The sequence below is a fragment of the Aythya ferina genome (genome assembly GCF_964211825.1).
Source record: "Aythya ferina genome assembly, chromosome: 20".
Lineage (NCBI taxonomy): Eukaryota > Metazoa > Chordata > Aves > Anseriformes > Anatidae > Aythya > Aythya ferina.
The window spans coordinates 5,156,857-5,184,616 of NC_140318.1; the positions used below are offsets into that span (position 1 = coordinate 5,156,857).

The 27,760-nt window shown below is 39.9% G+C and overlaps 1 protein-coding gene across 7 annotated transcripts in view; it reads right to left on the minus strand.

The window, feature by feature from the left end:
* Positions 1–144: 144 nt before the first annotated feature.
* TSC1 (TSC complex subunit 1) overlaps positions 145–27,760 on the minus strand; it is a 29,004-nt gene continuing 1,388 nt past the window's right edge. For 2 of the 7 annotated variants that reach the window (XM_084494047.1, XM_084494050.1), the window contains exons 2-23: positions 22,101–22,163; positions 20,865–21,038; positions 19,876–19,979; positions 19,153–19,305; positions 17,518–17,662; positions 16,306–16,460; positions 15,919–15,992; positions 14,293–14,471; positions 13,730–13,839; positions 13,364–13,487; positions 12,869–12,981; positions 12,491–12,563; positions 11,064–11,162; positions 9,288–9,858; positions 8,531–8,574; positions 7,658–7,824; positions 6,614–6,796; positions 6,126–6,236; positions 5,440–5,562; positions 4,280–4,467; positions 4,024–4,185; positions 145–3,232 (exon numbers count right to left, since the gene is read on the minus strand). In XM_084494047.1, the coding sequence (XP_084350173.1) occupies positions 2,740–3,232; positions 4,024–4,185; positions 4,280–4,467; positions 5,440–5,562; positions 6,126–6,236; positions 6,614–6,796; positions 7,658–7,824; positions 8,531–8,574; positions 9,288–9,858; positions 11,064–11,162; positions 12,491–12,563; positions 12,869–12,981; positions 13,364–13,487; positions 13,730–13,839; positions 14,293–14,471; positions 15,919–15,992; positions 16,306–16,460; positions 17,518–17,662; positions 19,153–19,305; positions 19,876–19,979; positions 20,865–20,970 (3,477 nt within the window). In that variant the 5' untranslated portion in view covers positions 20,971–21,038; positions 22,101–22,163 and the 3' untranslated portion in view covers positions 145–2,739. Of the gene's footprint in view, positions 3,233–4,023; positions 4,186–4,279; positions 4,468–5,439; positions 5,563–6,125; positions 6,237–6,613; positions 6,797–7,657; positions 7,825–8,530; positions 8,575–9,287; positions 9,859–11,063; positions 11,163–12,490; positions 12,564–12,868; positions 12,982–13,363; positions 13,488–13,729; positions 13,840–14,292; positions 14,472–15,158; positions 15,302–15,918; positions 15,993–16,305; positions 16,461–17,517; positions 17,663–19,152; positions 19,306–19,875; positions 19,980–20,864; positions 21,039–22,100; positions 22,164–22,858; positions 26,494–27,760 lie in introns of those variants that run through there. The other 5 variants (XM_084494049.1, XM_084494048.1, XM_084494052.1 and 2 more) reach the window with 5 other exon arrangements.

Consider the following 27,760-nt stretch of genomic DNA (forward strand, 5'->3'; position numbering starts at 1 on the left):
AAGGGGCAGACCCCCTTATCTGCTCGGTACTACTCAGCATGCAGATCGTGGAAGATGCTTCAATGCAGAGTTTGTTTCTCCACGTTTTGTCTCAGCACACCTTGGCCCCAAAGAGAGTGGCTCGCAGGGAATTTAACGCAGTAGTGCAAAACAATACATTTTATTTGTTCACAGTTAAACACAAGCAACTGCCTTGACATTTTAGAACATTCTAATACGGACAGCAAAACCTCCTTTTGGTTTAAGTTCTCTTTAGCTTAGGATTGTACCATTTCCTCGTATTTCATATTTATGGCATTTAATGTAGATTGTTTAACATGCTTACAAAGAGCGAGGCAGGGAACAGATTAAATTGACGAAGACAGCAATTTTAGATTTAACTAAAAGCAGTCAGTTAAAAAAAAAAAAATCTGTTTCCACTTCACTGATGGGACCCCTTCAAACAAACTGCAAGTTAACTACATACAGCAGATACATGATTTTTTGACTTACAAAAAAATTGCAAAATTTGTTCCTCCGTAATCTTTGTGGTCCATAAACAAACCTAAAGTGGTTTCCGTTACTATCCTGGTGCTAAAATCCTTTTTTAAAAGAAGAAAAAAGCCACCTCATCAATGAGCTTGCATTACCGCCAGGGCATTTTTGTAACCCACAACAAAAACCGCCTCTCCTCAGAACAAGTGAGGTCATCCCAGAAGCAAGACACTCTTCTGGGGCTCGGCGAAGCAGGATGGTCGAAAACTCCTGCAACACAACTCCACCCAGCAGCTGAGGCAGCCCTTCAAGGGCCATGTGCAAACCGTTCAACTCCCGGTGCTGAGATCCGGTGGGGGTGAGAGGCAGGAAACCTCCAAATCTTACCAAAACATACGCTACCACGTTTGCTACCACTAAGTCTTAGAAAACCTACAGACATGTCGACAAAACCAGTCTGTCACTTACAACCAACTCTCTATTTTCTATTCCATGCAGATTCAAGCTTTGACAAAACCACTGAAGTTCACTTTTACTTTCAGAGTTAGGACTGACCAACCGAAAGGACACTGAGAATAATTTAGACAGGCAGAAATGTATTTAGACCCTAGGTGTTAAGTAAAAATTGGAAATGGGAGGCAAAGTAGTGTCCAGCACACGTTCACATGCCACCAGCCCCTGTGACAGACTCCTTTTGCTGTTCAGCTTACAAAGGGAAGTGAACTACAAGTGCAAGTGTACTTGGCTTTGATTTGTATTTGAGACAATTCTTCAACAGCAGCTGCCACCCACAGAATGTTAAAGAAAAGAGACGTGATGCAGGATACCTGTGAAGCCTGATATGTCGAAGTACGCCTGGACCCAGACATACCCAAGGTTTAAAATAAGCACACTGCCTTCCTAACTGCAGGCTCTGTTCTGTCACAAAGGAGATTGAGTCTGACCACTGACAAGCCCTGATCCTGCCATCCTCCTTCACAGAAGGCTCATCATTGACTTAAACATGATTAACACGGAAAGGCTTCACGACAGAATTCAGGTTCTCGTTTCGAGCAGGCTGCTTCTTCAGTCTTGTCCTTTAAGGAGATGGGGGTGAAGGGGACATACCTAGAGCCAAACTGACATTGCTGAGCTGAAAAGTGTGCTGCAGGCAGAGCAGAACAGCACTCAAAGGAAACCGTATTCTGTAAGTCAAGCCTGAAAACATACTCCCAAGAAGTGAGAGGCCGAGTTCTCAGCCTTGCAACACTGCGGTCTTGCTCAGACCAGGAACAAAGACCAGAATTCTGAAGGACATCAGCCAGGACAAGTATTTCCCTGATTAAAGAAACAAATGCTCTTTGCACATCTTTGTGAGCTGCAAATCGTCATTCTACATCCATGTTCTGCATGCTCTCCCTACTCGAATAAAGCTTCCTCTTCCTTCTCCCACCCCAATAGCTTTCCCAAATGAACCAGTTTGAGGTCAGTACCAGTCTGTCAGGCAAACACTTAAGATACCACCACGATCAGAAGCTAGTGTTTTAACAAGTCTTCAGCATATATGGTCTCTGCATTACAAGCTCCAGTTCCTTACCAAGTGTCTGTTCAAAAGAAACCTTCCAAGAAATGTTAAGGACAATATAAACAATGATTATGAATTACGGCGAATGAATCGTTTTGCAGAGGTACACCGTTCCTTAAACATTTAGGTATTCAGAGTCCAACTGCGTGAAGACTGGGCTCTGAGGGATGTGGGACAGTGGACAGGCAAAACAGAGACCCTTGGGTGAACGCACTAGAAATTCTAGTGCTGCTCCTTTCCAGGATGAAAACAACCGAAGTCACCCAGACAGGCAGCACAATGAACTGCTCTAAATTGGAAGCTTGCAAGGAAATACAAAGCATTCGTAGTAGACTCACAAATGTTAATTTGGCCTCATATTGCACTCAAGTTCATAAATGCAGCCACTCACTGGGGACAGGGAGAAAGGGGGAAAAAAAATACTTGCAAATGCTAAGTTGTCCCTTCAAATTAGTACACGCTGCTAAAGACTGATTTTGAGAAAGAAGCAAGAGTTAGGCTGGGCATTTCAATTCCAGACCCCAAAATCCACTTTGCATTCATTCAGCAGCCTTCTTCCGTTACTGGACATCGATCCTATTCCGCTGCATGAGCTAGCTGCTCAGACCAAAGAAACAAAAAAGCTTTTAGTTAAACTTGCATTCACGCCTCCTGTTCTATGCCAAGAATATGAAAATAACACTGATTGACTATCTTCTTTTTTAACTGTGGTCATGATGAGTTTCATTGTAGTCCATGATATGAAGCTGTCCAACACTGCTTTCGGGGATCTTAGGTGAGAGGCTGTTATTGGGGCTCGGAGGGGCCTTCGTCTCCATGTTGGGATCTTTACACAGTTCAGTCTTTAGAGTATCAGAAAGGCTGTTGATGGTTCCACCCTGCTCATCGCACTGGCTCTCACTCTTGTTGCGAAATAATTCTCGGGACTTCATTCCAAGGAAGCTCTGGGAGCTGGGGAGTGAACCTACAGTCAGTGGGACAGTAGTTGAGGGCTCCAGCAACATGGACGTCTCCCAGCGATTGATGAATCTCTGGTTCTGGCTTTTCTCTGGGGTGGAGAGCTCACTGTTGCTGCCACCCTTACTGCTACTACTACCTCGAGTGCTGGGAGGTTTGGTTTCTCCATTTCTACCAATTGTTTCTTCGCTGTATCCTGCCACAGCATCTGCACAACCTTCGTTACCACAATCCAACCTGGTTTGGAACAAGAGAGGATACAGCGTCAAGGAAATGGTAGAAGCTTTATAATGGAAATGGAAATGCTAGGGAGCACAGGCCTTACTTTCCATTTCTGCAACTGCATATATACTTCAGCAGGCCTACACCACCTTTTCTTCTGCAGTTTTGTAGTGAAACAGAAGCCACAGAGAGTAACCATGCAGATGTCACACTGAGCCTTGCAACATCCCATGTTTAAAGCCCAAAGCTGCCAATAATCCCGAAGCGGAACAGAGCTGTCTCCTGACCCATTATGGAAAAGGAAGGTATCTATACATTGTCCTGGAAGATATCTATACATTGGCCTTTGGTTGTAGATCCTTCTTTTAGCCATCACAAAATAAGCTGTTACCTACAAATCTGCTTGCAGTGCAAGAAATTATCCTCGTGCAGTAGAAGAATGTGGTGCAGAAATAAAAGGGATGATCTGAGTGAAAGTACAACACTACTCGGGCATTTTAGGAAGACGTATGTAAAGTAACTACTTAAAGGCATAACAATTTATAGGCTAAAGAGACCAATCTATGAGACAAACTGGATATTTGCCTCCAAGTGTGAATAATGTTCAGCTATCTGAGAAGTATTTCCTAAACACTGCCAATTTGGACAGTGATTCTCAGTAACCCTGGAAGAGTCCTGAACCAGATTCAGTCTGTAACTGGGAGATAACAGAAATACTTTGAGCTGATGCATCCAAGTGCTAGGAATTCCCCAGTGATAAATTCTTAAAAACTGGTCGCAAGCCCAGCATATATCGCTGCCCTTACCTTTCTTCTGCTGCTTCAGCTGCTTCTGTTTTTTCATCTTCAAGTTTTTTCAATAAGCTGCTCTTCTCCAGCCGGCCAAACAGATCCAAGATCTCCAGCTCAAATGCCTGGGTGATTCTTTTCTGGGCCTTGTATCTACTTTCTACTGCTTGCAGCTGACCTCTGAATGAGAAGATAAACAAAAGCCCATCAGTTCCAGTTTCTTCAGATTCTGCCTCAAATGTAACACTGTACCTTACAGCTAGTAAATCCCTACCTTGCTTTGATTTTGACATCTTCCAGGTATTTCTTTTGCTCCACAAAGAGATGGTCCTTTTTAGAAAGCTGAGATTCCAGTTCAGCTATCCGTTTCTGGGAAGCCTCGAGCCTTTGGCTTTGCTGTTGAACACACAATTTTGCTTTCTCCAGATCTTTCCGATAAGCAGCGTGCAACATTTCAACCTCCTCAAAGGAAAGAACACAGTGTTAAAGTATAATTTGATTGTGTGTTGTTTTTATTAATATTTAGACATGGTTCTGATGCTATAAATAGGCACAGTTTAAGCAGGATGGAATAAAAGCTTTTCTAAAAACAGATATGGAAAGCTGGATACTCTGAGGATGCACACTACGTTACTGTGAAAACAATTTTACATCATTGGAATTTATTAGCACATTAATGTTCCTTATTAAAAAAAAATTCAGCCAAGTAAACTTGCCAGTTTCACACCAGATTAGACAACCTTCATTTTAAGACAGTTTTTGCAACATGACCTTCATTAAATACCAGTAAAAGATTTTTTGTTTGGCTTACTATTCACCTTCTTCAATTACTTGCTCTCACGCAGAAACAGTTCAATTGTTGTGTAAGTTACTTGCTTCTAATTAAAAAAAGGTCTCTTTGAAGTCAGGAAGTAAAACCATATGAACCACAGAAGTTTTAGTAAAGTTGGTACCAACTCTTAATAAGAAAGCAATTGAGTGAGAAGAGGAATACTGCATGTTTTAAAACAGTATCTTACAGACACTGGTAAAACTCCGGTTAAGAACCTTCTACAAATTTCAGCAATACTATTCTACGTTACACAATTTCACATATAGAAGAGCCCAACATCAATTTACCTCCAACAGTCTGCTGTCAATTACAGCAAGAACACAGCAACCTACTCAGTTTACAGCAGTGGCATGAAGAAATTAAGAAGAATTTATATCAAGTGGCTAAAACTGACTTCAGGTGTACCCTAATGTACCCTTCCAAGCTTTCAAAAACAGCGCACTGGAGAGATTCCATAACCACACAGTGCACAGAAAATATCTGAACAAAAGGCTAACAAAACATGTTATGAAGCATTTCCTTTATTCTGACCACAAGGCCGAGAAGAGCTTGATGATGACTTCAAGCCAAGTATTCCCAAAAGGCCCTGTCTGCAATTGTACCTTTGTAGTGTCTGTGTGCTTGTGCTGCAACTGCTCCAGGTACAACTCATTGACCTCTCCAAGAACCAGAAGCTGTCTGTTCAAGAACTCCATCTGCTGTTGCACTGATTCACTGTTGGAAAGCTTTAAAGAGAAATTAGAGATTCAAGCACTGAAATGAGTAGTTCAGCAGGAAAGTCACAGTTGACTGGCACTGTGTTCACAGGGTATTTTTATAAAAAAAGGGAGACAAATACAAGAATGTGATGCACCACAGATCTTAAGTGGTGAAGAAATGAATTTTCATAAAGCTGGTGACAGTCTATACAGAATTTCACCATACAGACATTGCTTCCCTCAAGACAACCAAGTTTCCACTTACATGAGAAGTCCATTTAACTTCCAACATAAACGCGATTTCTGTGATGCCAAGATTTAGCAGAGCTTTAACACAAGTTCATATTGCTCAATCTGGGAATTCCTACTGTGCAAAGATCAGCCAAAACGAGAAGTTTCAGAAGCCTTTGATCTGAGTTTAGAATTTCTTCACCACAACACATTTCTGTGTGTTGTTTTTGCGCAATGAATATCAGATTCTATGGAACTAAGCACAGGCTTTCAGAACAAGAAAAAGCACCTGATAACAATCAACAGAGAAAATAAACAGAAAGACTCAAAGGGACTCTGGGAACAGTGACTTCTCTTACCTTTTGAGAAACCTGGCTAAGCAGCAGTTCTGTGTGACACACCTTGTTGTTAGCTTTCTTTAATTCTAACCTCAGATCTGCAATCATGTTCCGGCAGTCTTCCAGCTTGGTCTGTTCAAACAAAAAACTCACTCAGGGTTCTGAAACTTTAGTAAGGAGTAGCAATTGCATATGGCTGGAGGGCCATAACCACCAGGACCGTAAATCAAGTTATACCGAGCACTTGTGAAAGTCCCAAAGCCAGCTAAGAAACCACATTTTCCTATTTCCAAATCAAAATGGAACAAAACAGACCTATAAAAGGACAATGACTGTCCAGATAGGCATTTCCAATTATGCACTGTCTTACTCTGAATTAGGACAGTATCTCTAATGGAGATATGTAGCTTTCTCTTCAGATATTCCATGCCACGTCAGCAGGAAGATTATTTTTAACCTCTCAGTAAGGAGACAACACAATTTTGTTCAGTGTTCTGTCTGCTTCATACCTGCAATTCCTGGCTCTGGTTGTAGAATTCCTCCCGGTCATGTTGCAGCTGCCTGATTTGGCTGTGAAGCTGAGCCACTATATTTTCATGTTCCTCCTGAAACTGGTGGTACCTGGCCTGTTCTTTCTGAAGACTCAGTTTCAAGGCCTGGATTTCTTTTTCCTGTAGTTTCAGCTGGTCTTTCTGTTAAGAAATGCATATGAAGCATCAGGCAAGATATCTGCTTTATCGGTTAGAACATCTACCCTAAGCCACTAGCTAAGTAAAGCACTAACATCAGTTAAACAGCATGCAGGCTCAACACTTCTCCGTAAACAGAACATCCTATATACATGTAGAGCACATTCTTAATGGTTTTGTGGGGTTTCTTTGGCTGAAAGAAAGTTTAAATGGTGCCAGAGTGGACAGGCTGGTAACTCCAAGTCACATCCAAAAGCACAGTGAGAAATAGCACGTTCTTCCCCAGCACCTCATGCTTTTGTCAGGGACATTGGCTTCACACCTGAAATCATGGTTCATTTTATAAAACAAACCTGGAAAGCTACTTTTGATTGTTCCACCAATTTCTTAAAAGGTGAAATTGTAAATGGAAGTAGCTATAACATGGAGGTACAGAATGAAACATGCCTAAATCCGTACTGAGACATTCTTCAATGCACTTATAACTTTGAGTTTTATCACAGTAAATAACTCAAAAAGAACATTGGAATTTACCAAGTTTTTGCTTTTCCACTGCTCAGTTGAGGAGCAGTGAGTAACTTCACTAACTGTGAAACCTTTACCCAAGGGTAACTGGCAGCAGGAGTTAAGCATGGAGGCATCCATGGATTCAGTCCCCTACAGTTAAATGGAAACTACTGGTTTTAATGATCATGGTACATGCAACTCATCCATAGGTCATTCCACAAACACTGACTTGAAAAAGGTGAGAAATGAGGTTTCTTTTTCAATCAAGTGGTACAGAAAGATGCTGGCCAAGACAGGCTGACCCTTGTTAGCACACCAGCGTGTTTAAATGACTGCTAGATTTGTATCCCTGCTCACCATGGCAGCATTATGTTCCTCCAGTGCTGTTGCTTTAATCACTTTTCGCAAGAGCCGCCGGTTCCGAAGGGCATGTTGCTGTCTTTTGAAGCGCTCATACAGTAACTGGTTGTGCAGCAAAAGCAATTGGTTACGCAGGGTGTGAATCTCATCTGAAGGAGGAGAACCTGGATTGGAGTCAGAAGACCGAGAGGTTACTGAAATGTACCGTCCATGCTCCACACCTGGGAACTATTTTCTGAAGTACACGGATTAGATTTCTTTGAAATTACAGAGTGAAAATTTGTCTGTTCCATTTGAATTAAAACACAAACTTAATTTTTTAAACATTTTTTTCCCCAAAGAAACCAGAAAAATAATGTTTAACCACAAGTCTGCTTCAAACAAGTGGCAGATGACTACAGTTTTAACAGGCAAGTTTCTAATCCTGTGTTTATTCCCCCATATTACACAAACCTCACAGGAAAAAATGCTTTCAGAAGACATTGAAAACAAAGCTGTTTTTGTCTCCTGAACATATACATGCTCCAGATAGACTGCTCCTTCTATTACAAAAAAAAACAAACCAAACAAGCTTGGCATCACTCAGAAGGCTAGCAGATCTTAAATGGTCAGAAGGGGAAACCTGTAAAATTGTGGGGAAGGCAGTATTCACTTTTCAAAGCGGAGAAAAAATCCCACACCAAAAATCTTGTCACACTGGAACACGAACGCTCATCTGCTAAGCAGATAAGCCATGATTTAATGGAAAGAAGGCACCGTCCTTCTGCAGTATTAGCGAAGAAAAAAAAAGCACATGACAGTAGCAGGTCATTGTTTAAGCAAGTCTAATAATAGAAGAACAGATTGCCAAAACACAAGAAACATCCTCACCTCCAAAATGAGTCCAGTCAGCAGATTTACTTGGCAGAGACAATCTGAAAAATTAAAATGCATTAACCACTAAGTTTAAATACACAAACACTGTGCAAGTCACTTTAAAATGGAAACCCCACCTGAAAGGAGCTTACAGCCTAATAAAAGTACAATTATGGTCAATTGGTATGAAGAGAACAGGGAGGAATTGTGCAAGAAGCAGGTTGCAAGGGCAGATGGTAAAGGAGGACAGAATTTCTTGGAAATCAGCAAGAAAAATTATCTCAGGTACAGAAAATAGCATAAGGACAAAGTGGAGTACAGGGGAATGAGAGAAAAAGGAGGAATGCAGCAGATGCACCTAGCCTTTAAATCTGGTTCTCCAGTTCTTCGCATTATCTGTATTAGAAAGTGTCAATCTCCCCTGGGACTCTACAGTTGCTTCTGGTCATCTAGTGGGGCACTTTAACCTCATAAAGTCAGCAAATCTCTCCAGCAGTGGTATGGTAACACACCCAGCAGCCCTACTTCTTCACCCCAAGCTCTGTTACTAAAGGCAGAAAGGGTTCGAAGGGCACGGACCCATTTTTATAGTAAACTAGTTACCAACAGAAATACAGAAATTCTCCACCCAAACCTAACAGTAATGTTTCACGGAATACATTTTTCATTTAAGTTTCCTAACCCACCTGCTTTCCAGACACAGCTATTAAAATAAAGCCAGCACAGGAGTCTTAACAAGAAAGTTTGCAAAGTAAGACTTGCAGTCACCTACTTGTTCAGCTCCTTAGTGTGTGCGTCCGCCCCTTGCTGTATCAGCCTGTCCAGTACTTCCACAGGAGAAGTAGAGGCCATGCAGTCTTCATCCTGGGTTCCCTTGACTTTCTTTAGCAGCTCCTCAGTCTTCTTGCCAACAAAGAGGTAGGCAGTCTTTGGTAATGCAACCTCAAAAAGGTGCTCGTACAGGGGAGGCTGCCCACCCCCAAACACCACTCTTCTTTGTGCTGGTACTTTGCAAGGGCTGGGAGTGAGAATACTCGTCTCCCCAGAGGTTCCTCCCCTGTTACCAGCAGGGCTTTCGCCAGAGCCTCCGCAGGGCTTGTCTATGGGAGTAAATGTTTGTTTGGGTGTTTCCCGCGCACTCTCAGGCCCAGGCTTGTCCAGAGAAGATGTTAAAGGCTCAGAGGTCTGACCGTGTCCCTGAACACCAGAGACTGCTGATTGAGTCTTCTTCTGAGAGCCCGACAGACTTTCGTTTGTGCGGTAAAACGGAGAGTCAAATCCTCCTCTAGGCACCATGTGTTCAGCATCAGTTGTGATCTCGGAGATCTCTTTAGATATTGCATCTGAGAGGGATCAAGGGGACACCCAGTTAGTTTAGTCAGCTTAACACACAGTTTCTGGACAGTGTATTTTTTTGCTGTACCCTAACCAGTTCTCATAGTGCCCTTAGGCATCCATTTACCTTACACATGCTTGAATGTCTCAATGTAGCTACGGAAAAAGCCCTGCAAGGTGTCCTGAAGTAAAATTAGAACCAGACCATGCTTCAGAACCAAGGAGTACAAGCTAACTCACGGTTCTATGACAGAAGAGTGATTCACTTGCTTTAAGTAGCTCTAGTTCTTAAACTGGTCAACTTGAAACATTTCCCAAAAAATAACTAAAATCCCAGTGTTAACAATGTAAGTGCACCTTAAAAAAATAAAAAATAAAAATATTACCTTGAAGGTTAAGATAGAATTACAGCAGCTAAAGTATCTGCTTCTAGAGTTCACTTTTTACTATTCTTTTATGTCAGGACCATACTCGCTTAAGTAGTCTTCTGAAGAAGATTAAGTTTACTGTTTTACTTTACTGTTTTGACTGTTTATGAAAAACACTTGCATTTGAAAAGATGGTATTATTTAAAGACACTGAAGACCTATTCTAAACATGGAAAAAAGTAAATAATTGTGCCCAATTTCTGTAAGACAAATCAATGACGTCCTGAAAAAAAATTAAGAGTTTAAGAACAAATGCACAAGTATCTCACTGAAGCTCTCAAAACAGGATTTTTAATTTTTAAAAAAGAGTTTTGTAGGGATTCTTTACATAGGACTGAAGTTGCCTTATAGTGAGAACAAATGTTATTACACTACCTAATCACCACAGACTTACTCATTCTCCTATAGATTTGTTTGTTCCTAAAATAAATATCAGCATTACTAAGTTCTGTCATTTCAGTCAGCTGCTCTCTAATAAAAAAATATTTACTTCAGCAAACAAGTCTGAGTTCTAGGTACTAGTCTTCAGCATTGGGCAACTTTTCAAAGGAATAAAGCAGGTTGCAACAAGAATTCCCATATCGTAGACCCAGAAATGACACGTTTAAAATTAATTAATGGCAAAGCTCACAGCGAAGGTATTTAAGCATATGAAAGTTACCCTAGAGAATACTGAGAACAGCAGCGATACAAGGCAAAACAATCAAGCACAAGCCAAGAATCTTACATTTCAACATTAAAAACATTTCCTTAGCTAAGATGTTTATAAAGATAACAGAAATTACCTTCCTCTCTGTCCTTTTCAGCACTATCTTCAAAAGACAAACCACCTAAAAACTCCGGAAGATCACTTAAGGTTACTGAACTTTTACTACCAGGTGTGTCTGAAAAAAAGAAAAAAAGTTATTTGTATAGATGCTGTTTTGTCCAGCCTTATTACAGCACAAAACAAGCCTTATATTGCTGTAAGGGATAAGATTAAATGTGTCCCTCTTTCCTCTTTTGAGGAAGCATCTGTTCCTGTGGAAACCAGTTCCGAGATTAGTCACATGTTTGTCCCAATCCAGAAGTGTAGTTTTGTAAACTTAACATTTGCTACTGCACAACAAGTGTAGGTGGCCTCCTCTACAAGTAAGGATGTGTTGTCTGCAATTGAACCCATTAAATAAATAAAAAAGCAGCCAATATGTAGTGCGACAACTGTACTTCTACATTAGCTTTAAACTCCCTCTTGGCTTCTGATTTGACTACTCGAGAACATACCCCCCAAACACCCCAAAAAGGAGGCGTAGTAAGCTGATATAATACAAACTTGACCGTATGTGACTGCTGATCAGAACTGTGAGCCAGCTGCCAGGGATAAACACACAAAGGCATGCAGGATAGAAACCTCATGCTCACAGCTCAGGAACAGATTAGGAACCCACTGAAAAAGCTAGCCTGCTCTTGTGATTCAGGAAGTTCAGATTCCAGTGTTGCTATAACACTTCAGCAGGGAAAACCAGCTTAAGTTTCACTATCATCTCCACCTTGAGGATACCGAAGATGCACACTACAGAGGTTTCAAACAGTGCCCAAATCCCCTTCTAGAGCTGTCACAGGTGTAGATGACAGAGAATGGAAAAGATTCTAGATTTACCTATTAGAAGTTGAGTTCCTCAACCATCCACTGTTGCTTTCAATATTCCACAGGACTTTAAGAAACAGTTCAAGTACAGCAATACAATTGTGGATAGCAAACAAAGTTTTTCGAAAAGTCTTTAAAGGAAGCGTATCTATCCTCATATCTGGATCAAATTGTAAGGCTGCACATGACATAATTTGTTCAGTAAAAACTTAAAGTAAAACTTGTTGCTTCTAAAAAAATTCACCCTCAAAGCATCAGCTTTAAAAAAAATCCTTTTCCAAACTTCAGTGTTGATCTGCATATTTAAATTTAAATATGCATGAGGGGGCAAATAGGCCAGTTAATAAAAAACAAAAAACAAATATGCAGGCTATTTCTGAAGGTGAATAGTTAAAATGAAATCAAAAGCATCATGGAAAGGTTTGAATCACAGTTTAAGGCAGGATTCTGGAACTATGAAGAACTCAGGGAAAAAAACAAACAGAAAAACCTTTGGAAAAGCATTTGGCAGTTGGAACACATAAATAAAAACAGGATTTGTTTAAAGTAAGTTATTGAAAATAGGGAGAGGAAAGTGGAGTTTACCCAATGATTTATCGCTGTTTGTGACATTTTGTTGTCGGTACAATAAAGGCCTCCCAGAATCTGATTTGTCCTCCTGGAAAAAAAAAAAAGACAACATACATATTCTTTGCATCAGACGTCTATTGGAAACAAACCTCTTGGATAGTTTCATAGAAAGAAAATTTCTGCAGATATCTGCACGTTTACACCATCACACAAAAACTGTGCAACTAGAAATGGTAAAAGTAGTCAAAAGCAGTCTAACCTTAGAAGAAAATGATGTTTTACAATAGAATGCAACACTAAGTCTGTTACTTTGATTTTCCTCAGTTACAGTCATTGCATGCACAGCAAGTCAATGACAAGTCAGATTTATTTGGCAGAAGAATTTTGTTGTACCTTTTTAGGAGGTGTGGCAGCAGCTGAAGGAAGTGAAACATGCACAAAGTCATCTGAAGTGCTGGGTGGAGGAGATGTGGCTGGCGTTCCCAAAGGTGTTCCTTTACCCCCTGCTGAAAAGGGGGAGCAAAAGTTTCCTCAGCAAGGATCCCCATTCCTCCTTTCAGTTGAGAATTATATGTGAAGAACTGTATGTTTAAACAGTATCTCAGCCATTTACTTCTTAAATCTCTTTCCACTATCTACCAAGATAAAGACACACAGTTTCCAATGGGGCTGTTTCAGACTTTGGCACTGAATTAATTGCAATTTGTCTCACTGTTTGCATTAGTACTACTCTGGATGACCAGGTACTCCATTCACAGAAGTAATGACTTAAACCTATCAAACAGCAGAGTGCTGCAACCCCGTTTAAGAAGCTGACAGCAAAAATTTCAGCCAGAATTTCTATTTTAATAAATCTTTAAGGCCTAATCCAAAAAATGCAGCACGTACCAGATGTGCCAAAAGCTTTGCTGTAAGGTTGCGATGAAGACTGGGATGATTCTGATGGGACAATTCCAGGGGAGGTTGGTGGAGTGGTCATACCACAAACTGCAGAAGGACTCCAGATGGTAACCTATGCAAAACCAATACATGACGAACACAAATCAGCAAAGCTCAGAAAAAGAATGTGTGCACTGTCAAACATGCACATCTACACTCTGATATAGGAAACCAGATGGGAATAAATCTGAAATACACACTAAGTTCTGAAGAATTCAGTGCTTCTCCGAAATGTGATTTTGGGGTTTTGTCAATGGAAACTACAAGCAAAGTGCAAGGCATTAAATGCATGCTGCATACAACCTTCTGCTTTACCTGCTGTGGCTCAGTTGACAGCTGTATTGACTGTGGGCTCAGAATCTGAGGTAGCTGCCCTGGCATTTGTGATAGTGTTAGCCGAGGAGTGGAATATGGGGTAGAAGTCCCTGAAAGTTTAAGAAACATAAATTAGAAGTATACTACATATCAAATGTAAATCAATGATTCTTTTGGCTAGTAGTAAAGGCTTTTAAGCAAGACATTTCAAGTCCGTTCAACATACACAACGTACACAGCCATAGCGAGCAAACAAGAAACTTTTCTTCCAACACCAGAAGATATCTATTGCATATATTACATACTACAGCTTTTGGTTTTGTTTGGTTTGGTTGTTTTGAGGGGCAGGCAGAGGCACTGAAAAGGCAACTTTGTCAACATTCTGAATGTCTGCATGATCAGAGCATGCACGCCTATGTAAATATACATATGTGTTTTAAATGAAAGTTTGTTTTCCAGTGCCCAAGAACTGGACTTCAAGTGAGATAATAAGATGCCTCTTTGCTCTAAGGCCCATTTTCTTCCAGGAAATGGGTATTCATTAGCCATCAGGCAGATCTTACCATAGCTGCTCTGTGTGTCAATGTAATGGCTGGCACTGGGGTCAGTTTGATGATGTTTTAAGTTTGTACAGGGTTTCCGAGATGCAGAGTAATAGCCATCTTCATACGAGGCTTCTGCAGGGTCCAGGGAGATTTTGGCACATTCTATCACAACATCATGAGTTTCTAGTCTTTTCCACCTGCAGACAGTTTTTGGATCCAAAAGAGTAAGTTAGTCAATTATTGTTACAAACAAGGGTTCCTGGAGATATCAGGAATTGGCTTATAGGATGGCTCATTTGTTCCAGACAGCCCTGCATACTCCCAGCCAGAACTGGAACAAGGCAGCATACAGAAATTGCAACCAGATGACTTATAAAATGGGGTCTCAAATAGGAGACAAACAGCTTTGACACAGAGATCCATAAAGGTCTGCCATGGAGCACTCTGGAAAGGAGGAATAGCATATGAAGACTTGGTTGATCCTGAGCTTCAGCAACTGTAGAAATCAGCTCAGCTAGACTCAGATGTTGGTCAAAATTTAGAAATGCCAGCAATGAGGGAATTATATTATTTAAGCAATCACCATCCGCAATGCCAGTTTCAGGTTTGTGTTTTTCCTCCTAAGCTTTGGGAACGTCCTTTATTATTACTACTTCCTTCATTCTGATTTTTTTTTTCCTCACTAAAGTTAGCAGCCATATTAGATCTGTCCAATATTTCAGGGGATGGAAGTTCACTGTAAAGAAGAGAAAACACAGAAGGCTGTCTATTAAAGGCTGAGTCACTTCTGAATGTAAGATATGTGAATGATACCAGATCAGAAGGCTTCAACAGTTAGTTTTGTGCCAATTGAACTCCTTAGTGGCGCCACCCTCCCTCCGTACCCATTCTCCCTGTCTGAGAGAAGCCTGCAAAACTGAGCATTGTGATATTCAATAGGTTCCCATTTAGTAGTGTTTTCCTAGTGGCTCTGAAAAGCAGGGCAAGAGCACTACTGTGCAGCAACAAGAGTCAATTTCTCCTCTTCAGTGGCTGGGCCTGTGGAGACAAGAGAAAAGCAGCAAGTGGTGCTGCTGCAGGCAAATGAGCCTATTTCTAAAGAAAACTAATACAACTGATGTTAAAACATACCTGTTAAAAGAATTGATCTGTTAACTGAACCAATATCTAGGTACCAAAACAAGACACACTGAAGTCGTTTTCAACACAAATCCCACCAAGTACTTCAACAAACCAAAGACGTGACCCAAACCTTAAGCCAATGAAGCAGGTCAACACCAGTAGTTTCTCTTTACTTACTATAAGCAAAGTTTTTTAGAATTTTATGAGAATGTTTCATTGTTACGTCATAAAATTAAGAAAGTAAACTTAAGACAGATTCTATCTCAGATACCAAATGAATTTAGAACCCCAACATCATTGTTCATGGCTCATCACAAAAGATGATTCTTATTCATCCATCTGTAAGCTTGGATGAAGAAATTCTATGCATTTACCTGGTGTACCTATGAAAATGGATGGTGAAACACCACTGGCACACGCTGTTGTTGATAGAAAAGTTTTTACTGTAAGCCTTCTGAAACAACTCAGCTAAAATCCGATCACTTATAGACTTCCTTAATAGCAGAGAGAATGTGTATATACCTTCGTGGGTCCAGTTCATGGTCCTTAGATCCAGTCACTAATTCCGGATGAATTCGCACATGTTCCATCATTGGCTGGATGAGCAAGAGAAAAAAAAAAAAAACTACATTTTTCTGATTGCACTAAAATACACAAAACTGATGAGCAACCTGCTGATCTCAATAGGTCAGAATTTTCATTTAACAGATGTTTAAAGCTAGCACATAACATCACAGACTCAAGAGACGATCTTGTTCCCAAATGAGATTTCAGTCCTTTAATAGCCTGTCTGTACAGTTGAGCAGGTCTCAGTTAAACCAAAGTCTGTGTTATAACTTAACACATAACTGCCTTTACACAGCTATGAATTTTTTGTCTCAGACAATACAGTGATGAGCAGCATTTTACCTTCACTACCTCTTCAAAGGTCTCCAAGTTTTCCTTCATACTGTAGTGAGAACGCAGAAAGGAGACAAAATTGCAAGGATACATTCCGTAAAGACGATGAAAAAGAGCATAAACACTGGCATGAAGATGGACAAGATAAATCTCTGCCACGTGACCTGGAAAAAATAGTTAGAATCTTTTTCACTACACTGAAGAACAAGATTTCTAAGAATGCAAGCAAACTGTTTTTACATTTGAAATGCTAAATGGAACAAGTCTTCTGAAACACAAACAGTCCCTAAAAGCCACGAAGTCTTCTGAGAGAACAGACAACCCATTCTCATCAGCTCACAGCAAAACCAAAAATTAGATATGGACCATTAAGAATGACAGGATACTCATTGAAATTAGTCTTTACAGCACAGTATTTTCTACTCAAATAAAAAACCTGAAGCCACTCTAAACACTCTAAATACGGAGTTTGCAAGATGGCCTGAACGATTAAAGAAAATTAAGGCATGCTTCACTTCAAAAGTAAAAACTAGAAGTTTGTCTTTCACAGAAAACACGTTCACAACAGACTTGACTCTTACTAGCCATATTTCTTTTCTGTAAATTCCAACCTTGCCAGTGACAAATTGCTTTGTAAATAGTATCTTTATGTGCTTAACACAACATTTGTTCATATATCCGTAAGACATACATAAGTAGCTATAGTATTGGATCTCAGATAGCTTACAAAAAATTCAGCAAAACCAATGTTGTGACTGAGAAGACTAGGTTTGCCAACACTTTCATGATAATTATAACTGTCATTGATAATTATATATTGAAAGGAATTCTTACATGTTGCTTCTTCCCCCTCCCCACTCACACCTGGGAAACTCAAATTCCCAAATATCTGCTTCAAACGTTAGCGGTTTTTCCTTTTTCTACCCATTAACATCAATCTCTGCTTTTTCACTGCCATCAAAGTAGCATTTCTGTCCAGTAAAACTTCAGATAACAGCAGCACCACACTAGAGAATCTAAGAGTTTGCTAACTTTTGAGCAAAGCAGCACTGCCCAATATTATCAAAGAACAGAATAGTCTGTAATCTTAATACACAATCTTCTGCATTTAAATAATCTCAGACCTTTAAGAGTCTCACAAAAGAATGTGCTCATCAGCTGCATAAGAGTCTCAAGAATACTGCTACACCATAACTGCACGTAACAAAGTTGAAATCTCACCTGGATTCTGCAAGCACCAGGCTGAGAGACGCCCAAAGATACCAAAGAAATCATGAAGGTACTGTTTGCCAGACTGAGGAATCATTGGCAACATGGTTATTAGCACTAGGACACCTGTGGTGAGTACTACTACATCTGTGTCAGTCTGCAAGAAGGGAAAAAACTTGCATTAGTCAGTTAAGAGAGTTTAACTTAATTTTTCCAAGGATGAAGTAAGCACTGGAATCATCATCATGGAAAAAGTTCTCTACTTTGAATTGGTCTGAAACCTACCATATCTTAATGGACCAAAGTTACTGTCTCTTTCATCCAGAATAAATCTAAGAAAAAGATTTGAGATTCTTGCTCCTGTCCTGTCATTTGCCTCCTGCTTTTCTGTAAAAAAGACTTGACTTAAAAAGGGAACATCACCACAGTTCCATCAATTAAGTAGGAAAAAAAATATTACTGGTATGTGAAGCATCTTACGTACTGCATTTCCTACTCCACAGAGCCAAGCACATGGTGTTCAGAGCATAAGAAACTGCAAATCTGATCAGGATATTCAAGGATGTTGGTCAATTACCAACACAAAGGTCAGAAGTTTTTCTATGAAACCTGTATTCACACAAACTTACCTTTGTGCATCTTGCGAACAAATTACCTGCCACATCAAGTTTTCAGGATGATTAACATGACAAGTTATATAAATTTGGTCTTTTAAATCTTCACTAAATTAAAAGCTAGCTTTTCTCAGCTTCAGAAGCTTCAAATGTGAACCAAAAAAAAACCCTTAGTACTGTTAAAACACTGAGACTTGAGGGAGCCATTGCTGTATGGCATGCAAGTGTAAACAATGCCTGGTTGATGACTCCAGCTGCTAAATATTTCATAAAGCAGTAACTCAAACAACCAGAACCCCCTGGCTTACACTGAGAGAAAGGGGTATGGTAGCAAAAATCTTTAGCTAGATGAAACAGTAATAAAGAAACAGATTTTAGGACATGACACAGGCTATGTTTAAACTCTTTCCCAGTACAGTCCCTGCTTGCCTCCCCAATTCAATGTATATTTTCCTCAGTAGTTCCTCTGCTTTGCCAGGAGAGGGGCATGAATGGCACAGGTAAGCCTGTGGCCAGATGCTGCTAAGCTGTTCTTGGTATATCCCAAGAGCCTTCCAGGCTGATGGGACATAGTAAATGTTACGGATTTTTCTTCTTCTGCCTCCTCTATACTCTTTACACTCCAGCACGTCTGCAGCTAAGATGGGAAATTCTACTAATTCAAAGGGAATTTCACCATGGAATAGTCTGCTGTATGGCTCAGCTGCACTGCAGATGGAGCAGAGTATATCGCCATCAGCTTCACCAATGGCTCTTCGTCTTTGACTTCTTTTTAAAAGTTGTAGTGAACTTTAAATAACCCTAACTCAAAATTATATAGTGCCAGATGCTGTCAGAGACAGGATTGTCAGTAATAAGAGGAGCAGCACAGAGTATTCAGTTACAATTTTTCCAGTGTGCCTCTGTATTTTCTCTCTACTCACAGCTTAACTAAATGACATCAAAACAGAAAATAAATGCCTTGCATTACAAGTATGTATGCTTACTTCAAGTGTACAAGTGTTTTAATAGACAACAGTAACACAGTTCTTACCTTGAGACATTTAAGTAAAGAAAGTAGGAGAGGTGCTTGAGAAAGCTTATGTTTCCAAGATGGTTGTCGTCTTATCACATGTCCCAGTAGAGAGAGAATGGGTAAACGGGTAGCAGCTTTGCCCATATATTCATTAATTTTGTCCAGAAGGTGCTGAGAGAGGATTTTAGAGTGGTAGAAAAAGGGAAGTTTTGTTTGATGAAAAAGAATATACATCAGTTAAATATATATATTCAAAAAAAATAAATCTATATTCACCAGTTTGCTATTGTCAGTTGTAGAAACTAAGGGCATTTTACAAATATACAGGAACCAAATACTAAAAATCTGGTCAACCAAAATAAAAATTTCTAGTGCCATTCTCTCAATCTATTTAAAGATGGTTACCTGCTCCAAAAAATACTCCGATTGTTTCAGGCTAATAAATCTAACATTCAACAAGCAGCAGCATTGATGCAAAGAACAAACATTATTCCTCAAAATATTCAAATTTTAGAGGTTCTTTGGTAAATCATGCCAGTTTAAGCAACCCATGAAATGGAACATTATAAAGATTGAAAAAATACACCCTACTTTTGCTAAAGAGATACTACATGTCTACAACAAGGTAATTACATATCAGAATGTAAGAACAGAATACAAGCAGATACTATTTAAATGCTTCTTTAATTACCAAACTAAAATTTGACATAATTAACAGCAGTAGTTTTTTGTTTATTTTACCTTGTCATGAGGCTCTTGTAGTGTGGACAGTATATGCAGTGCCTGCTGAGAATTCGTTTCCAAGTAATAGTCTACCAGGTTGTTCACAAGCATAGGTCCACGGTCTATCGGTTTGTTTGCAACAAGACAAAAAAAAAAAGTACATTCTCAATATACAAGATATGAAGCATTTATTACAGGAATGTTGCCCAACTTTGTGACAACTATTGCACAATTTATAACAAACTAGTACCTACTGTCTCAGACCTTTCAGAAAATGAGACCTCTCAGCTATGTTCACTAGTTCATGACCATTCAAGCAATTACATTGCGTTCAGTAGGAAAGTAACCAGTGTATTTTGATTTGTTTTGTTGTTTAAATGAAGAACAATTACTGAGGCACTGCCTAACCTTAAAAACCTAGATGAAGCTAACTGCAAGAGTGTTTTACCCAGCAGGGGCAAAGAGTTCAGGAGCAATTTTATATTCTCTCCCTTCAGCATAAAGAACAACCTCAGGGATAAGGAGATTAACAATGCTCTCGTTCTCTGAAAAGGCACCATCAACATAAGAGATGCCTTAGTAGCAGAGAGCATTTTTAAAATAAAGTCTGCGTCTGAAGTTTTGTTTAGGGTCAGGTTTTTACTTGTTTGTTCTGAACAAGCAAAATCCCACTAGTTCCCATAATGGGCATGACACCCAATTCTTTTTACGCTTGACAAAGAAAGCGTCATCAGCCCACAACTTGAGGTTATGCCCCAGAAAAATCCAATCATTTTATAACAGCATTTTAACAATTATTTAACAAACCTTCCAAGAGACATGCCATTAAGCAAAACAGACTGAAGAGAACCTTCAACCCTTAAAGCAATTTAAGTCCCAAATACTAAGAGTTTCCTTCAAGTCACATTTGCAAAAGAGTGTATTTGATAGAGAACACCATCACATTATTCTACCTTTGTTGGTGTAAAAGCAAATCCCTACCTCCAATAACTTTTAAGGATACATACCACAAATGAGATTATCTTTGAACGCAGCTGTTATGTCTTCCAGGACACCCAGACTTGGAGAATCCAGCATTGAGAGGAGCTCACCAACATTTCCTTGTTGTGCCATGATGCATGTACTAAAGTGAACGTGGAGGTTAAAATTTCAGGAAGTTCCTCATTGGTGCCTCTACCAGACTAGGAGCAAAAAGAAAACAGATAAATGAGCTTTCCCTTTTCCCTTTCTATCTTAGATTTCTTGTTTCCCTATTTCTTTTCTGCAGTATTGCCCATTTAACAGTTTTACACTGAAAAGATTGCTAGAACTTACACACCTGCAATAAAAGCTGTAAGAGAAAATGTTTGTTTGTTTTTAAGACATTAATCTATCATATGGAATACCTTGGATAGTGTACACAGACTGGGGACTGTCAAACCGTTCGTTCTGTTTCAGGAGGTTTATTTTTTTTTTTTATTTGCTCTCCAGGTAAGTCAACTAAAACTGAAGTTTTGAATAAAATGCAAATAGCTCCCTGGAATCACTCCATTATCATTTTCTTACAGCAATTCCTCCTCAACCAACCTTTCAAGCACTCCGCAGAGTAGTCTACACTCTGGAAGAAATATGCAGCTCGAGATCCTTTTCCACTCCTGTGGCTAGATGAGAAATTCACTGCCCTCGGCTTTCCATTATTGCATACTAATAGATCTGTGCTTTAACACTTGCAATATGGCCAGGTTGCAGCTGTTCAGAAACTCAGTTAGGGTTACTACAGCTGCCGTTGCTTGGCCATCCGTGCATACTAAATTACAAGCTTCGCAGCACAACATACCTCATTTTCACATGTAGAATCCGTGCATTATATATTAAAAACCCCAGAGTGCACAAGCTGTATAGATTACTACAAACAATACTGCGCAGATTAAATGGCTCTGGTCACCTTCACAGTACTAAGGAAGAGTAAATCTAAACTGGGGCTTTTTAGGTGGCTTCCTTCCATGTAGCAGTGAGGGAAGGACATAGTTATCACACCTAACACAAAATGGATTAAGTTATCGTCCACCTGTAAGAATCCTATGCTGAACCTTTCCAAGTGGCAGAAAGAATCTGGCTTCACATCACACCAATTTTGTCAGCAAGGGTTTCTTCTCTCCCTTCCTTCCAGCTAGCATATATTTTTCATTTCCTATATGGACTGACGCATGACCAAGTTTACATGCAAGGTTTTTTTTTTTTTACTGCAGCTGTATATACTGCACCTGTTCTGTGGATGCGTTGAGCTTCTGTCTGCAGTGCTGTCAACCACACACCTTTCATGATCACTAATAAAGAAAAAAAGCAGGAACAGATGAACAAAAGGTACAAATTATCTCTTCCTTACCAAACTGCGTATATTCAGGACAATGCTAAATTCTTTACCAAGAACAGCAGAGCTAGGTATAAGTCAGCCCTCTCTTTGAAAAACCCCAAGAAGTGTTGCACAGTTGTCCTTCCTGCAATTGCCCATAGGTTAGGCTGTGCAATGGCCTCAAACTAGATGGCCTTCACAACAGGATTATAGCTTTGCACTGTGAACCTTAAGAAGCTGCTGAAGAGTTTTATTTATGGTAAGTAAAATCTTACACACACACACACGTCTTCTCTTATCACACCAATTTCTGACTCCAGAATAATTACTTTAACTGCCTAAGTCTCCAGTCAAAACACTGTTACACATTAGCTAAGGACCATATATCAGTGTTCTATTTTAGGAGATAATGCTCTAATTACTTATATATGCATTATTTTCTTGAAAGCGCGTGGTTGACAGAGTTACTGGATGGCAGGAGTTAACCCGTCTACCGGCAAACTTCGTCATTTGCAACATATCACTTCCTAGTTGCAAAGCTGCCCAAGGTCACTTTTATTAGGGACACAAGCCATCAGCTTACTTAATTTGGCACTGATTGCAAATTCAAAGGTGATAACATAGCACCACACACACCACAGGCATTTCTATAGCAACAAACTTTCTTACAGGCTTTCAGTAATCGCAGTGCCAGAACACAAAAACACCCTCGATTTTCGACGATCAGAGCTGAGCAGTCCAAGTAAGATTTCTGTTCCTCTCCCAGCAGCCAGCAGTCTGCTAATGCAAGAGCTGAATGCCATCTCTTTTTGCATCCCGTGCTGGCAAGACCTTAAAAACTGCAGATTTAAAAACCGGCTGGTACTATAAGCAAGACTTTCAACTAAAGATAATAAAATGGAAACTTGGGGGTGGGGAGAAGAGTCACTTTTTACTGAAATGCATAACAGATTCCGGTCTGCTTTCCAAAAAGATTCGGGGTGGGATTTGCTGTTTTTGTGGGTTATTTTTTTTGACTCTATATTGTGCAGACTTCCAAGCTTCAACTTCTTCCTCAAGGAGCTTGCTGTTGAGAGGGGAAACAACGTTCAAAGAGCAAAACCATCCATTCCAAAAAGTTTTAAGTCACTCATCCATGCACCCTAAGGGGTCAACCTCCTCCTTTGTTACTCATTTTCAGGAGTCAAGGCTTTGTTAGTTTGCACGAACCACACTAATAGTAAATTTGTTAAATTCCAGATGTATTCAGATACCCTAAACACACACAGCCCCAGAACACCAGTGCAGAGCCCTACAGGGATATGGTTCCCTCCCAGGAATCTGTTCTTTTCTGAGAACACTGCCTTTGAGTCCGACAGGGCTTGCTAACAAAGGTGCCTCAGTTTCCATCGGGTTACAGCCTCAGCTATGGTTAAGCAAGAGATTCACCAAGCAACCTGAATTATTGTCTAAAGCCTTGTTAACAAAAGAGATACACGACCACACCCCCAGATCAGCTGCAAGCAAAACCTGTTTTAAGAATTAAAGCAGCACAAACACCAGTCTCTGGTTTTTGTTGTTTTACCCCATCAAGACCTTGTCAACACTATTGCCTTTGTTCCCCCACCCCACTGCCAAAGCAACTGCATGCACAGAATCACAGACTCCTCACCACAACCAACGCTTTTATTCCTTATTTTTATTTTTTATTTTTATTCCTATGCTTTCAGTCAGATGTGGAAAATTCAGGTTTCAGTGCTCAGCAGGTCAAAGGATTCCAAACTTCTCACTATTGGCCTGATGGCCCACATGAACACCACGATCAGATAAAAGTGACGCTGACAACACAACCTTAGTTCGTGGTAACTCCACGTGGAGGTAACTAAGAGCTTCCCAAGCTCCCTAATTCAACCTGGCGGCTCCAGTGACCTCGTGCCAATAAATGCAGCGTAATCTAAATGAACTCGTCCATCAGTCGATTGTGTGCTCACTGTGCTTCATGTGGAGTGAAGCAATCTCCACTCCAGAAGGCAGCATTCAAAATATTAAAAGTATTCTGACCTAGGTCAGAACATGGGACAGTATTACAGAGTCATTTCATTAAACGCAACGTTTATCTGCTGAAATCACATAAAAACAGTGCAATGTTGTCACCCCTCTACACACAAGCAGTCACATTTTTAAAAGGCAAATCAGTTTTCTTGATCCAAGATCTCCTTTGAAATTGTCATTTGTGAGGAACGGATTTGAAGTCCTGGCTCCTCTAACCTAGTACTGGGACCACGGTGCCCAACACAAATGAACAAACCAGGGAATTCCAGCAATGGTGTTGAACTGTCACACGTTTTCTTTTTTTTTTTTTTTTCTCCTTTTTTTTTTTTTTTTTAGGCAAAGACAGCTGAATAAGTAGTTTACATGCAACAGGCATTGTACTTAAACATGAAAGCACCGCGCTCCGGAAGATGGAAGCGCAATTCCCAGGAGCTGTGGTACCTGTGATTTATGAATAATCCCATCAGTAATTTGGGATGGGATTTTCAAATCCCGTAGATAAGGAACCCAGGACAGGCCAAGTCAGGGAACTTCCACTATCTTGTAAAGCAGTGAGATCACCACCGAAAGCCATGGTATTTTGCATCTGGGATTGCTGTAACATCTGTGGTGAACTGGATCACCCTGAAAACTTTATAGCATCACATCACGGCCACGTCTTTCTTCTCAAACACACGGTATACAAAATGAACCTCTAATTCTTCCATCCCAGGCTCTTGCAATCATTCCCCTGTTAGAAGAATTTCCACATCCATGCAGCCATGCTTTAAACTGCCAGGATTAAAACAAAGTTAAGTAACTTTTCCATGCAGTTTGAGGCACTGACTCTTCGCTAACATTTTTATTAGTTTTATATGAAATATCCGAGGGACTAAGTAGTAAAGACTGAAAAAAAACACAAACATTTAATTACCTTTTAAAATGCAACATTTTGGTCTCACTGGAAGACACAAACATCAACAGCAAGCTTCTCATTCCTATACTCAAGGCCTTTTATAAAGACAAATTTAAAGTACGAACTTTAAGTACCATCACTTAAAGACTTCAGAACCAGCTTAAAGGAATTGAAGGAGAAACCAAGAAGCAAATAACCAATTTGTTGTTTTTTTAAAAACAGATTTTCAGAAGCTAATTTAACCACAACACAATATAGTTAAGCTGCAAACTCAAGAAAAAGGGGAAGACTGCATAAATATTCATTGGAACTGGCTAAACTGAGCATGAGATAACGGAGTATTTCAAAAGATTATGACTTCTCTAAGTATTTCTGTCAAGAGATGTTCTTCAGTTCAGTGTATTTTTATCTCAAGCCAAATGAAAAAGCAGCTGGTAGTGCCAGTTATGCTTCGGTGAGGGGTGGGGAGGAGGGGGCACACTCAGCACACGCACTTATTCCTCCACAACATCCTCAGCATTCAGTATAATAACCCCAAAAACATTTGGTGGGGGGAGAGCAGCGTGCATGGGGTCAGCACCAGCAGCTATTTCATCCCTCTTTGTTAACCACATGTTAAATTTGGGATGTGCAAGGAAATGGTTATTTACCCCCACCAACGAGGGAAGAGGGGGATTTTAACAACATAAGTCCACTGCTGTCAGCACTGAAGTGAAGCCAGACCTCAAGACTTAATTTTTTCCATCTGATTTCCCCTGCAGGCAATTCAAGGCCCACAGGTATTGCTTTGGCAGAGGCCATGAATGAGGAGAGAAGTGTTTTACACTGACCATTATTTTTTTTTTTAAAGCAAAATTCAATGAGAAAGCAGCCCCTCACGTTCAAAACTTTGAAATGCTCTGCAGTCATAAAAGGATAAGCCTCCCTCACTCCCATCTGACACACCAGAATTCGAGCCTGTTTTAGGTTTCCTAGAAATATCTGATTTTATAATTTCTTCACAACTAAACGCTACTGCCACAGAAGTGACAGTGCCTGCGGAAAACAAGCAGTGAGTGAGAACCGGCAGCAGGGACAAAAAGCCACGGTGGCAATAGGGCAGTAAGCAGCTGATCACACCCCTGCTCACCCCCTAAAAATAACAGCCCTGATCAATTCAAGCCTCAGATCTGATGGATCATTACAGCTGGCAATACAATACATTTAATTTATTTATAATAATCCGAGTGTCTGCCTTCTTCTAGTAGTCTGCATTTTGCTGGTTATTTTAAGATCTGATACAAGATCCCACTCCTAAACTCAGTAATTATTTTATAAGATAATTCATTAGCACATTCACCCTCGTGTATTTTGTTACAGGTGCTTAACTGAAGCAGGAAGATCACAAAAAAAAAAACACAACACCCTCAAATAAAAAGAGAGAATCACATTCAGCATTTTTAAAGATTCTTTTGAAACTCTGCTGTGCCAATACATTACGCTAATTGCTACCCATCAAACTTCTGTCAGAGGGAAGATTATTTAAAAGCAATGCATGCTGAAAAAAAGCCCAAACACAGCAGAGCTTAACGCTTAACCCTTTGGCAGAAGCCATGCTAACAAGTCAGTTACTAACCTTAAAGGGAATTGTTTCAGTTCCTTATATCCAACCATATATATTAATGGCAAATAAATAAGAGAAAGCACTGTTTTCCAATGCCAATTTAATTAACTGCACACGAGGAAAATAGATTGAATGAAGGAATCTTTTTAAAGCCATGAACAGGTGAATGGAGAGCTCTAGATTTCACAGCAACACAATGGCTGAAGCTCCTAAATCTCTGCAGCACTGTTTTTTGTTTGTTTTTGTTTTTTTTTTGCCACCAAAAGAATCCTTTAAACAAATTCCAAGCATTATGCTGCAATGCAATAAACCTTGAAACCCTGCAAACTAACAAGTGTACTCAGTCAAGACATTTTAACTACCCCCAGAATTAAAGCAGGCATTACACAGAACCAAATGATGTCACTTTCTTAAATTAAAACCAAAAAAGAGTAATACCCAGGGAAGTGATGGCAGCTCACTGATTTAAGAAGTTTGCTCGGTATCTTAATGTGATACCCAAAAACATGTCTATGCTACCACGGCAGGCATTATTACTTGTCTTCAGGACAACTATTCAACTATGTAAAAACACAGCAGCTACATGCCATACCAACATCCTAAGTTGCAATATTCTCGCAAAAAAACATATACCTGGCTACAACATGCCATAGAAATCTGGTATCTCTGCCTTGCTTCCACCACTGAAGAGCGTATTGACTATTTGACTTGTTTATCATGGAAGATATCTTTTCCAAAGAGCTATGTATGTGTGTGACTACATCTTGCAGGCTATTAAAGTCAGTCTCTATAAGAATGCAATAATCACATCAGCAGCTTGCTTCCGATGTGACAAGGTATCAGACAGCTGTAAGAGTATCAGGGGTTGGTACAAGTCAGGGTCCCAGCAACCCAGCTCTAAGTGGGACCAGCATTAAATGAGAAAGTTACTGAATGTAACTTGTTTGTTTCAAACACCAGCACATCTACAATCGGGCAGTACATCCCACCTGAGAACCTTTTAATAAGGCTGCTTTTTATTAGTCACCGTAAGAGTAAACTC